Source organism: Podarcis gaigeae (genome assembly GCF_964106915.1).
Source record: "Podarcis gaigeae genome assembly, chromosome: 10".
NCBI classification, from domain to species: domain Eukaryota; kingdom Metazoa; phylum Chordata; class Lepidosauria; order Squamata; family Lacertidae; genus Podarcis; species Podarcis gaigeae.
The window spans coordinates 18571457-18585273 of record NC_139686.1 but is presented as its reverse complement, the minus strand read 5'-3'; the positions used below and the strand labels follow the sequence as shown (position 1 = coordinate 18585273).

At 40.7% G+C, this 13817-nt stretch overlaps 1 protein-coding gene across 26 annotated transcripts in view; it reads left to right on the top strand.

Moving 5' to 3' along the window:
* The window catches only part of ERC1 (ELKS/RAB6-interacting/CAST family member 1), a 168809-nt gene that overhangs the window by 86995 nt on the left and 67997 nt on the right, over positions 1-13817 (top strand). For 13 of the 26 annotated variants that reach the window (XM_083700024.1, XM_083700044.1, XM_083700040.1 and 10 more), the window contains 2 exons: positions 1610-1663; positions 6741-6901. In XM_083700024.1, the coding sequence (XP_083556150.1) occupies positions 1610-1663; positions 6741-6901 (215 nt within the window). The remainder of the gene's footprint in view (positions 1-1609; positions 1664-6740; positions 6902-13817) is intronic. The other 13 variants (XR_014555565.1, XR_014555566.1, XR_014555567.1 and 10 more) reach the window with 1 other exon arrangement.

The following is a 13817-nucleotide window of genomic DNA, read 5'->3' as shown; positions in this document are numbered from 1 at the left end:
GGTTTTGGCTGGAGAACGAACATTTCCACTTTGGGAGATGTCCTTATTTCAGAATTAAAGGTGTTGGTGTAGTTTAATATGGTGCATAGTATAGCCTGAAGTATAGAAAAAATGTAATTCCTTCCTTTGCAAGACGGGGGTGGGGGGGAGAGCTGAATGGGGTGCATAAGTGGGAGATTACTATTACTATTACTATTGTTAATTTACTTGTGCTGGAAATTATTCTCATAAGATATTGTTACCATTTTCTTTCTCCAGCAAGGAAGAGGGTGGTGCTATCTTGGCTGTAGCCTGCATTAGTGCATTGTTGAAGTGAGCCTTCTGTCTCAGGACATGAAGAATTGAGTGAAGTCTTTTGTTGTCTTTTGTTGTCACCTTTTCTGGATCTTTTTGTATTACCCTCTCCTTTCTTAAAGCTTTGAGGGTTTGTTTGTTTGTTTTTAGATGGCAGGGGCTTTTGCTCTAAGCTATTTTTCTGGGCCTTGGAGCAAAGCTTAGCGTTTAAGCAGCCATCTTCTTTCCTTTGTGGCCATGCCTCCCATGTGTACATCTTTTCAAGCTGTTTTGGGGAAATTTCCTTTAAAAATAGGGGTGGGTTGTAAGAGCAAAGTTGTGGTTCATCTCTCCTCGATAAATATTCATATAATTACCTGTTTTCCCCTTTACATTTTTTTCTTCTTGAAAGTTTGTTGCGCAGCATTAGGAAATGGGGCCTGTTGCCAGGAAGGGGAAGGGTCAGGTCTGGTAAGCACCAGCAAGAATCTCCTATCCTTGTGACCAATTTTGGATTCTAAGTGCTCTTGTCTCGTATCTCTGTAGCAAGAAGATCATATGGAGCAGAATACCAAAATGAACTAGGATTAGATATAGCAACAAACAGTGACTAATGCAAGCCAGGACTCTCAAACCCCCTTCTTCAAGTAATGGTTTCAGTTAGTAGTTTGGGTGGCATGGGTCTGGACTGCAAACAAATCACAGTTAAGTTAAATCAATATTTAGTGTAGAGATATGGAACCTGTGGTACTCCTGGATGACAATGTACTACAATTCCCGTTATTGCTAACCGTTGGCCATGCTGCTTAAGCCTGGGAGGTGAGGAGAGTTGGGAGTCTGGCAACATCTGGAGGATCATAGGTTCCCTGTGTTTAGCCTTGTGACTTAATGCAGCTACTAGCACTGTTCAGTAATAGCTGTATCATGTTCTTTGTGTTGTAATTGCATCAAAAGTTTGCAAGTGAGGGGTTTGCTTGCTTGCTTGCTTGCTTGCTTGCTTGCTTGCTTGCTTGCTTGCTTGCTTTTAAGGATGCACTATTCCCATATTTTCACTGTAAGGGTTCTAATTTTTCCATGTGTTTAAAAGTTGTGTGAGAAACAGAAAATTGTGTGAGAAGCAAAAAGTGAAAATTGTGATGTGCACCTCTGTTTTTGTTTAGAGTCTGATGAATCCTTTAATGTATTAAAAGTGTTACCAGTCCTAGATTTGAATTGCTCTCTGCATGTTGGTACTACTTAAACTCTTTAATTGCTCTTTCTGATTTTAATTGCATGCTTTCCCCTCTTTCTTCAATTTACTGTTTTCCACCATTCTGCTTCTTGTTGCCTGTTGAAGCTATCAGATGAAAGAATGCACAAGACCAATCATTTAGACTGTAAATTGCTAAAGGTACGAAGAAGTCTCATTTCTGTTTACATTCCCCACTGTTCTGTCCAAAAATAATCTTTCTGCAAGCTAGCCCTGTGTAACCCTATGGCCTTACTATCTTGACATCCCTGTTATTGTGACTGTTGGGAGGATATGTTGTGCTCCGATGCAGCAGCTTGAAGTGGCTCCAATATTAAAATTATACCTATCCCAAGCCATCACAATGCAGCTGAAATTACTCTTGCATCAGTTACGGCAAATGCTGTAACTTGAGCTTTAGGGCAAGAGCTTTCCATTGTTGAGGAGCCATCGCTAAGAATGGCTCTTTATATTACTTTGCAGCTCAAACTTGTCACATAGATAGTAAATGGAAGACGATATGTAGGGTTAGTTTCAAAGGTTATGATGAGAAAATGAGGCCAGGTACAGTTTTCCAGGGCTGAACACCAGAGCCTGTATAGCCTTTAAAAGTTTACAGCTCTGATATTAACTCTTGGTTTTATCCATTATCAGCTAAGATTTTGCCAAGTTGGGGCAGATCAGTTTCCAAGGCAAATGAAGATTTTGTGTGATGTAGGTGTTGGAATAGGGCTTGGGTGACCAGGGTTCAAATCACCCATGAAACTCATTAGGTAACCTTGGGCCAGTTGTCTCTCAGGCTAACCTACCTCAAAGGGTCATTTACCTTTTGACCTTTTGTGAGGATAAAATGGGGAGGAAAAGAAACATGTACTGTATACCATCTTTAGATCCTTGGAGGAAAGTTGGGATATAAATGTGATAAATAAAATGAATAAACAAAAAGCCAAGCAATTTGGAAAAGTGAGCATGGGATAGCGGTGGCAGCTCTTGCTCCTTTGTCCTTTCACAGGAACATAGGTCAGTGCCTTCTACCAACCAGGTCTTAATATGCATCCATCTAAACCAATATTGGCTACTGTGACATCACCTGCTACCTGTCCCTTTTAATTGGGAATGCCAAGGAATGAACCTGGGATGTTCTGCTGGTGAAATATGTGCTCTACCAAAGAGCAATGTCCCCTTCCCTAAAAGCATGGAGCAAGGCAGTTCCTAAAGCCTCTCCTGCATCCAGTGACTGTTCTGAATGCTAGTGGAGAAAATGGGGAGACCCCTCCCATTCAAGAATTCTGAATAAACAGAAGGGGCTTACTTTCTCTTCTTTGGAAGCTGTTTAAGCTGAGTTACTTCCTTATTGGAAATTAGCAAAATGAGCCAAAACATACTAGAAAACGGGGTTCAATACCTGGAATCAGCTTGCTTTTTTAAAGCAGGGATTCATTTTTGGAATACAGTACTATGGCTTGACACATTTCTATTTTTCCAGTGCATTTTTACCAAGCATTTCTGAAGTTTGTACCCAGGAGCTAATGCAAGTTAATAGTGGGAAATATTTTGAAGCTTTCCAGTGGGCTTTCAGTTCACCAGTTAAACTCGCCCACAAGTCAGGCAATCTACTTACTAGATGTTGAGCTGCCATCTTCACACAGAGAAGTGATTATAACTTAAGTAAACATTTCACTGTTAAAGAGTAAAATAAGCTGCTGCTTTAGCCACAGGGCAGCTTCATCAAACTAGTGGTCCAGATGCCGGAAGGGATTGAAAACAGTTCTCCTACTGGTTACAATGTTTGGTGCCAATATGTAGGCCTTGCAAAAGCCAGACATTCAGTTGTTTAGTTCCTCGTTTTCCCATGGCCTGGTTCAAATATCTCATGGATTAGAAGACCACAGAACAACTCCTTTTCCTTCTCAGGAACACTTCTCCCATGCCAGCAAGGCTCTGTTTGTTATTTGCATGGCTTCCTTCATTTTTCTAGCACTCTTAACAAGCTACAGCTGCTAGTTCTCCTCTTCAGGTCTGGCAACTTAGGCAGAGTTGAAGAATGGTTTCCTCTTTTTATTCAGAAAAGGAATTTAGCTCCTTTATGGTTCACATTGGAGCAAGGGCATTCATATTGTCATATTATCCCACTCTGAAGTTTGCATTGATAACATACTTCTCTGTGCATGAGAGAGTCTGTTTTTAAAAATGACCTATTTCTCCTTAAATAAAAATTATGAAGGAAATTGCCTTATTTGCCCTGTTTAGATATTCTTTATTAGATATTCTTTATTTTATTCCATGTGTAGGCAGACATAATTTCTCTATCAACCAAATAATCACTTTGATCTTTCCATCCTGTGTTAATGAAATGTGAATTTCTCAGTGAATATTTCCTTACGAAGGACCTTCTCTTTGCCAAGTGATGGCCCATTAAACCTTAGGTCTGCCTAAATCACTTGTTGGTTCCTTGTACATTACTTCCAGCAGAGTGAATGTTCTGTGATGGGTCCTGGACCCTGGACCACATATATTTTGATGGTAAAAGACCCAAACTGGTCATACTGTACTTCATGTACGTTAGAAAGGGTGAAACCTGAGGTAAAAGCTCTCATATCATGTATGTCTTGGTGATACATTCTGTATTACTGAAGTAAGGCACTTCTTTACTAAGCACCATGACCAGGAAGTATGCTTGTTTTAACATTTTCTTTTTATACCTTTTGTACATTTTACTTTATTGCTTTCTGCATGCCACTATTTTGCTGCTGAATGCCGGTCCTCCTCTCTCTATATTGTTTCCTATTTTTCTTTATGTTAATACTCCCAACGCCCTGTACTCTGGGGAAAATACAAAAAGTATTTCAGCTTCTGATTGGCTCTAGACTGCCATGCAGTGATCCATAAAATCAAAATTCTTTGGTCTAGTGTTACAAATATTTGCCTTCTGGTGTCTTTTCAACCATTGCTGATGCTTGAGCTGCTGTTATTTCTCTTACACAATCCAGTCAAGGAAGTGGGAGATATTGTATTGGGATTAGGCCACTCACTTGCTTATACTTTAATATTGGTAATAGAGCATCAATTAGCTAGAAATATATGTGCTTATGGAAGGTGATTTTCTTTTCTTTTCTTTTTTAAAAAACCAACCCCTGCAGATTATCTTTTCTGATTAAAACTGCTTGTCTGATGTGTGTACGTACACATACACACACACACACACACATTGTAGTTGACAGTCCAGTATATTTGCATTTTGAACTTATATGGTCAAAACACCTTAACCAATTTCCCTCCCCCTTCTTTCATTTGAATGCCACTTTAATTGTATTGTTCAAAATGTCTAATAAGAAACTTAAATATACCTTTTAAAATTGACTGAAGTTCTGCTCTGAATTACTCCTAATACTCTAGCCCAGGGTAGCCCACCTTTTCATACCAAGTGGGCCGCAAGAGTCCTTCAACACAGAACCCATGGGCCACACACTGCCTTGCCACATGCAGGGTGGGGAGTGCAAGGCCATACTTTCATACAGACACACACACAACCCTCTTGCTGCTTTCCCAAAGCCGATAAGTGAGGCACTGAGCTTTTGGAAGGAGGCACTAGAGTGCTCTCGCCTCCTTCCCAAAGCTGGGAAAGCTCTAATTAGGCTTCAAGGCAGCACAATGGCTGAAAGGAGGTGGGGCATCAAATGTTGCCAAGGACTGCTAAAAAAGGCCTAAAGGGTGTTGGACCATCCTGCTCTAGCCTGTCCCTGCTATTGCCCCAAGGTACCAAGTTACTATATGATCCTACAAGCGTTGACAGGAAGGAGCTGGAGAGTCCTGGGGTAACACAGGCATTGGTTTCTTTGTCTTGGTTTACACATCACATTAGTTAAAAACTATAGTTAAATGTGAATACGAAATGTACTAGTTTACACTACTGAAAATTCTTGCTCCTCTCTTCCTTTGCCCTTGCTGCTGCAACACTGCCAGGAAATAAACCAAAATCTGGCAAGTAGTAATGTCCAAACCTAGTCTTATGGTTTGTTTCTCTTCAAACCAACTGTGAGCTGTTACCAAGGTTTGTTCTTGGCTTACTTGTTCTTCAATAGTGATGTGGAAACTGGGTGTTCTGTATCTTAGGACAGAAGCAGTTGAAAAAAAAAACATATTGGCTGTAATATTTGACAGCATCTAAAGCATCCAAACACTTCCTTAGAAATACTGGAGCTTCAGTGAAACTATAATCCTTTTTCTTTTTTCATTTTTTGTATCTCTGTAAAGGTTTATTAGCTTGTGGTTTTAAGGAAACCATCTGGATGTGCTGGGCACTTCACATAATGTACTTCTTCGCTGTGCTATGCAACTTGGGCAATTAAAGTACATATTTAATCCCCAGCTCCAGTTTGTACTTTCTGTCTCCAAACGAGATTCAGCTTGGTGTTCTACTTGGAAAGAATTCTCAGTAATTTATGGACACCTCCCCTCCATCCACCCCCCAAAAAAGCTGTTCTGTTTTTCTTTTAAGATTTTTTTTCTCAACTTGCAAAATGTCATTTTTTGGGGGGGACAAAGAGATTAAGGCAACACATCATGTAAAGGAATTTATCAATATCTTCTATATCTATAATTAAATAATACTATTAATATTGGGCTTTGGGAAGAAGTTTGTTTTTGTGCTGCCCCAAAGTAATGCTGCTTTTAGTACAGGTAAGCAGGGTGTTAGTAACAGAGCTCTAGCTTTGAAGGCAGAAACTGGTTTATCAAATGGTACATAATAACTTCTACGGTACTTCAGCTATTCATGTGACTTAGACAAATCATGAGGAAAAGGGTTCTGTTCAAGTTCTTGTAATACATACTGAAAAGTTACTTGATGTATGCTGTCTTGTGATGTTTATTGCAATATTGTGATAATGTTGAAATTAAGAATTCTTGGTCTATAGTTATATTTTTTGTTATGTACAACTAAACAACAACAACAAAATGAGTAAATTCTCATATAAGCATAAAGACAGAACACACAGATTCACTACCAGTGGGGCTTGAGTCATAGGATGTGCGTGTCTCTACTTTGTACTAACAACATTAATTTTACATTAAAACATGGAGTAGAACTCAAATTCGGGGAAATAGTAAATGCAAGGCTGAATGGATCACTTGAGAGACCCCCTCCCCAATTATTAAGTAGCTCTGGTGCATTGCAAAGATTATTATTTTTTAATTGCATACATTCTGCTTCCTCTTTTATCATTCACAAACTCCTTAGGTGGAAGAGTTGATGATGGCTATGGAGAAAGTAAAACAAGAGCTGGAATCTATGAAAGCAAAGCTGTCCTCTACCCAACAATCTCTGGCTGAGAAGGAAACCCACTTGACCAACTTGCGGGCTGAGAGGAGGAAACATTTGGAGGAGGTCCTGGAGATGAAGTATGTTGTAATATTTCTTTCAGGCCTTTACTCTGTCTTCCAGGTCTTATATTAATTTCTGTTTGAAAGTGTTCCTTTATCACAGGAGTCATTGCTGCTTTTCTCCACTTTAAAAGACTGGATGGTGTAGTCTAAATGTGAAATGTTTAGGAATACAGGAGAATCTTACAGAAACTGGCTTCCTCCTCCCACCCCAGCCACCACCATCACATAACACCTCATGCATTCAAGTGCATTCCTATAAATGGATTCTACTATTTATATTGGCACTCAGGCACGTATGTACACCCAGTCCGTCCCCCCCCCCCAGATTACAGTGGAAGATACTTGAATTAAATTATCAAATTGATGTGGAGACAAGGTAAATGCATTTAAGGCACAAACTCTAATTAGGAGGAGTGATGGGTTTTTGTGAATGGGGACGAACACCATACTGCAGCTAAGGAAGGAGAGAATGTAAGGTTCTATTGGATTTTCCATTTTAAATTTGCCCATTAATTCCTAAATACTTATAAGCAAGTTCCGCTGATTTACTTGGAAGTGAGTACTTAGCAGTTATCTATTTAGAGCTGTGTTGGCAAGGGCTGCCAGCAGATCATTAGAGGCACTTTTAGTTGTTTAGCCATCCCTGAAGAGAAGGAACATTTTTATTGGCAGAGTTAACAGTGATTTTGGTTTTGCAAGCCATTATTTATATTCAGCTTTCCTGTTAACAACATTGCCTTTTATTTTATTTTAGGGGTGGTGGGAGAGGGAGAGAAATTAAGATAGAAAAGAACAGTTTGTGCACCATGGAAAAAATGTTTTGGGGTCTTAGAGATGGAGCATGAATTACTTTATATTATGAATATTATATTCAGCAACCTGATGCCTGGCACTAGGACACTAAGAGTCTGCTTTTCTTGAAAAGTTTTTTTAATACCAAAATAAGGTAAAGGTACCCCTGCCCATACGGGCCAGTCGTGTCCGACTCTAGGGTTGTGTGCCCATCTCAATTAAGAGGCTGGGAGCCAGCGCTGTCCGAAGACACTTCCGGGTCACGTGGCCAGCGTGACGAAGCTGCTCTGGCGAGCCAGCATCAGCGCAGCACACGGAACGCCGTTTACCTTCCCGCTATAAAGCGGTACCTATTTATCTACTTGCACGTAGGGGTGCTTTTGAACTGCTAGGTGGGCAGGAGCTGGGACCGAAAGACGGGAGCTCACCCCGCCGCGGGGATTCGAACCGCCGACCATGCGATCAGCAAGCCCTAGGCACTGAGGTTTTACCCACAGCGCCACCCGCGTCCCTAGCGCACTATAAATTTGCCTGCTTTGAGAGCTGGTTTGTGAGGGGGAAGGGGAGAGTAACTCCTAATGCAGGAATCCAAAGCAACTTGAGATATGTCCTATAATCAGTCCTCTAGCAATGTATTTGTCTGCCAAACTTCTCTGCCAAACCTTCTCATTAAAATGTATACATATATGCATGCTGTGTTGTATATCCTGGAATGTTTTTGAACTTGGAGCTTTGGAGCATTCACTAAAACCATGTCTCTTCATTGAAAACCTGTTGTTAACTAGTTAGTTACTGTTGGAAAATAGCTGAAACTAAAAACCAAGTCTCAACACTTCCCAAAGCCTAAGCCAAAAACATCTCAGAAACATTTAAATATTTCAGTCTGGGCTGGTACTCATTGAGGGTGCAACTGAATGCGGTTGTGTTGGTGAGAAGTTATAAATGTGTGTTTTTCTGTTTCTTGGCCCTTTGCACTAAAATGTATTAAAAATGTTATGTATTTGAATGAGCAATAGCTATGGATGAGTTAGCTTCCTAACCTATACCAGTGAGAACGACACATTAAATACGCTTACTGGGTTTCAACTTGATTCTTGTGTAGTATGGAAGTTTAGAGTAATCAGAGGTGCAGTTTACCGGAGTGTTGCAGTCCATAACAAAACACTTCTCTGAATTTGGGTAGAAGGGTTGGCATGGGTGTCAAGAACTGGCAGAACGCTGATGAGTGTGCACCAAGGGAAGGGGAGCTGGAGTCCAACTTGGGAGAGGGGGGCAGTGGTTTGTAGGGACCTGTACCAGCCAGGAGCAATAGTCAGAGGAAGGGTCAGCCTCAGAGCTGGAGGGTGGAACACAGGATGGGTAATAATAATAATAATAAATTTTTATTTATACCCCAGCCAAGACCGGGCTCAGGGCGGCTAACAACCAATAATAAAAACAAGTTGATTAAAATACAATTTAAAAGATTAAGATACAACATTAAAACAATTATGGAGCAATCACTTGATAGGAGGAGAAAGGAAAAGAAAGAGGGGGAGGGAATCAAACTGATTCTGAGCCAAAGGCCAGGTGGAACAACTCAGTCTTACAGGCCCTGCGGAAAGAGATCAGATCCCGCAGGGCCCTGGTCTCAAAAGACAGAGCATTCCACCAGGCCGGAGCCAGTGTTGAGAAGGCCCTGGCTCTGGTTGAGGCTAATCTAACTTCCTTAGGGCCCGGGACCTCTAGGGTGTTGCTATATATGGACCTTAAGGTCCTCTGTGGGGCATACCAGGAGAGGCGGTTCCGTAGGTACGAGGGTTCTAGGCCGTGAAGGGCTTTAAAAGTCAAAACCAGCACCTTAAATCTGACCCTGTACTCCACCGGGAGCCAATGCAGCTGGAAAAGCACTGGGTGAATATGCTCCCATGGCAGAGACCCCGTGAGGAGCCTCGCTGCAGCATTCTGCACCCGTTGGAGTTTCTGGGACAGCTTCAAGGGCAGCCACGCGTAGAGCGAATTACAGTAGTCAAGCCTGGAGGTGACCATCGCATGGATCACTGTGGCCAGGTTGGGGCGGGAAAGGTAAGGGACCAACTGCTTGATGCGGCGAAGGTGGAAAAATGTCCCCTTGGCTGTTGTTGGTAGAGAGAAGAGGAGGAAGAGACAAGTCAGGCAAATGAAGGGTCAGGTGCTCTCCCATCCTTTCCTGCACCACTGTCTCCCAGAACCAGAAGGTAATTGAAAAGTGATGAGCAGAGGAAGTTTCCACGCAGGTGCAGTCTCTGGCTGCATGCACATAGCCCATCAGGGGAAAGTATATAAATTGGTGAAGGGGGAGTGGTCTCCTGTTGCTGCAACCGCTCCATAGAGCCTGGACCTGGGAATAACTGCCTAGCCATTAGTTTGGTGTGTGTAGATAACCAGAGCTAGAGAAGCGATTCTAAGTGTTATCTTTGACAATGAATAGTCATGTGCATTCCTTTGGCTGGGAAACACCCTTGACAGTGGGTGGGAAGAATATATGTTTGGCTTCTTTTAATCAACCTTGAGCAAGGAGATAAAAATGCTGTATGGGTAGGGAATAAATGAATCAATTTTGTTTCAAACTAAAATTGGTAGTGGGACTAGAATAATGGGTGAGGTTGTAATTGTTCTTGATGCAGTTACTTACACCCACCCTTCATTCTGGGGCCAATGCTTAACTTGTAATTACTTTTAGTTTACCGCTTCCTCCAACCCTGTACATAGGACCTCCTGGGTTAGTTTCTACCTGTCTCTTAGTTGTTATGGCTGGTTTCTTCATATGTTCCTTGTAAATTATTGTTCCCCTCTGTGCAAAAGGTGCAGTTTCTGCGTTTTCATTTAGACTGGGGGTAAAGAGATTGCATGTTTTTCTTGCTTGGTGGGGGAGACGAGCGGTCCCTTCACCTGGCAAGGCTACAGATTCTTGCCCCTGCCTGATTGCTCCAGTGGGAAGCAACATCCAGTGGGATTGCTGACCAGCAATCAGAGAGTAAAGAAAGTAAGCATGATAAATGGGTGGCTACTCATTAAGCCTTCCCCACTGTACCACAAGTATGATTTTTCATTGGCTGGAAAGGTACTGCCCCTTAAATTCACATCAACTTGTGTAGGTCATTTTTTGTATGTTGATTTGAAGAGATTCTGAATTACACTGTAGGAATGGGAAGTACTGCATACCTTTTGAAATAGATCTGAGTAGCCACAAGTGCCCACAGTACTCCAGTAACCACAACCACATTTGATTACATCAAAGCTTTTCTTGTTCATGCAAGTTAACCTGTAAAAGTCAGGAAATATATTGTCCACTTGCTCTCTGCACTTTTCCCTGCATTTCAAATCACTTCTTTTCTTGGAGTTACTTCTGTTCTCTTTGTTTTTACATTTCAAGCCTCTAGCTGCTAGATAGCTCAGTCGGTAGAACATGAGGCTCTGACTCTCATGGTTGTGTATTTGAACCCCATGTTGGAAAAATGATTCCTGCATTGCAGGGATTGGGCTAGATGACCATGGCGGTCATTTCCAACTCTATGATTCTAAGCATTTATATTTTTTTTGCTGTCTAGAAATAATTTTAATATTTCACAAATGAAGACTTGATCAATAAGGTATAAGTCTTAGCAAATGGATGGTTTGCACAGTTGCCAGTCTCTGTATCTTTATACTTTGCATATTCAGATACTAAGAGGATTACCATTTCAAAACATAGAAACTTGCACTTCTGATACATTATATCTCAGTTTTAAAGAACTATGAAATACTGTATTGAAAACCCCAACTTTGTTCACACATTGCTTAATTTGATTTTTTTTTTAATAAATTTTTATTAGGGGTTTTTACAAAATAAAGTACAAAGATAAACAACCTTTCTTTTATCTCAACAGAGTTTCATAACTTCTTTGGACTTCCTCACATCTCCCGCTGCCATTTTCATCATCATAGATTTTTTCCATGCAATTTATCATCTAATTTGCAAATTTTATAACCACTTATTTAAATATAATCCTCTGTAAATTAATTTCTCTTAATCTCACTTTACATCCCATTCCGATCCGATTTTGTGGTGGCCAATTATTTATGATCAAACATCCTACTTAACTTTCCACCAAATCACAATATTTTTGTAAATAAGTCTTAAATTTCCTCCAATCTTCTTCAACCCTCTCTTCTCCCAGGTCTCGAATTCTGCCAGTCATCTCAGCCAGTTGCATATAGTCCATCAGCTGCATCTGCCATTCTTCCAGAGTGGGTAGATCTTGAGTTTTCCACTTCTTGGCGATAAGTATCCTTGCTGCTGCTGTTGCGTACAAAAAGAATGTTCGGTCCTTCTTTGGCACCATCTGGCCGACAATGCCCAGGAGGAAGGCCTCTGGTTTCTTAAGGAAGGTATACTTAAATACCTTTTTCAGCTCATTATATATCATTTCCCAGAAGGCCTTCACCCTGGGACAAGTCCACCAGAGGTGAAAGAATGTTCCTTCATTTTCCTTACATTTCCAACATTTATTGTCTGGCACATGGCATATTTTGGCTAGTTTAACTGGGGTCATGTACCACCTATATATCATTTTCATTACATTTTCCTTCAGAGCATTACATGCCGTGAAGTTCATCCCCGTGGTCCACAACCTTCCCCAATCCTCAAACATAATATTATGCCCAATATCCTGTGCCCACTTTATCATGGCCGACTTAACCATTTCATCTTGTGTATTCCATTTCAACAGCAAGTTATACATTCTTGAGAGTACTTTAGTCTTAGGTTCTAACAATTCTGTTTCCAACTTCGATTTCTCCACCTGGAATCCTAACTTTTTATCCTTTTTAAAAATTTCTTGAATCTGAGCGTAATGTAACCAGTCTCGCACTTTGTCTTTCATTTTTTCCAAACTCTGCAATTTCCAATTATTGCCCTCTTTCTCTATTATTTCCCAATATTTCGGCCATTTGGCCTCCATATTGGGTCTTTTTCGGGCCTTAGCCTCCAGAGGTGATAGCCATCTTGGAGTTTTATTTTCCAATAGGTCTTTGTATTTTGTCCAGACATTAAACACTGCTTTCCTGACAATATGGTTCTTAAAGGCCTTATTGATCTTAACTTTGTCATACCATAAGTATGCATGCCAACCAAATGCATTGTTAAAACCTTCTAAATCTAACACATCAGTGTCCTCTAGAAGTAGCCAGTCTTTTAGCCAGCAGAAAGCTGCGGCTTCGTAGTACAACCTTAAGTCTGGCAGGGCAAAGCCCCCTCTTTCTTTCGCATCAGTTAATATCTTAAACTTAATTCTGGGCTTTTTGCCCTGCCAGACAAATTTAGAAATATCTCTCTGCCACTTCCTGAAGCACTCCGTCTTATCCACAATTTGCAATGTTTGAAACAAAAACAGCATCTTAGGCAATACATTCATCTTAATAGCAGCAATTCGGCCTAACAAAGAAAGCTTCAATTTTGACCAACTGTCCAAGTCTCTCTTAATTTCAGACCAACATTTTTCATAATTGTCCTTAAATAGACTCAGATTTTTTGCTGTTATGTTTACCCCTAGGTACTTTACTTTTTTAACCACAGTTAGTTCTGTTTCTCTCTGAAACCGTTCTGACTCTGCATCTGTCAAGTTTTTTCCCAACACCTTAGTTTTCTGTTTGTTTAGTTTAAAGCCCGCTACCCGACCAAAGTCCTGAATCAATTGTAACACTCTTTTTGTACTAGATTCTGGCTCTTGCAATGTCAAAACAAGGTCATCTGCAAAAGCTTTAAGTTTATATTGTTTCGCTCCGATCTGAATCCCTTGCACCAACCGGTCCCCTCTAATCAAGTTCAAGAGCACCTCCAGGACAGAAATAAACAGCAAGGGGGAAATCGGGCAGCCTTGTCGTGTCCCTTTTTCAATCTTAAACTCTTCTGTAACCACATTGTTGACTATCAGTTTTGCCTTTTGTTCTGAGTAAATCGCGTCAATCCCATTTTCAAAACCCCGCCCCACTCCCATTTCTTTTAAATTCCCCTTCATAAATTTCCAAGAAATGTTATCGAAGGCCTTCTCCGCGTCTATAAAAATTAGAACTGCTTTAGTGTTAATATTTGTTTGCAAAAGTTCCAAAATGTCAATAATATTCCTTGTATTAGCAAACA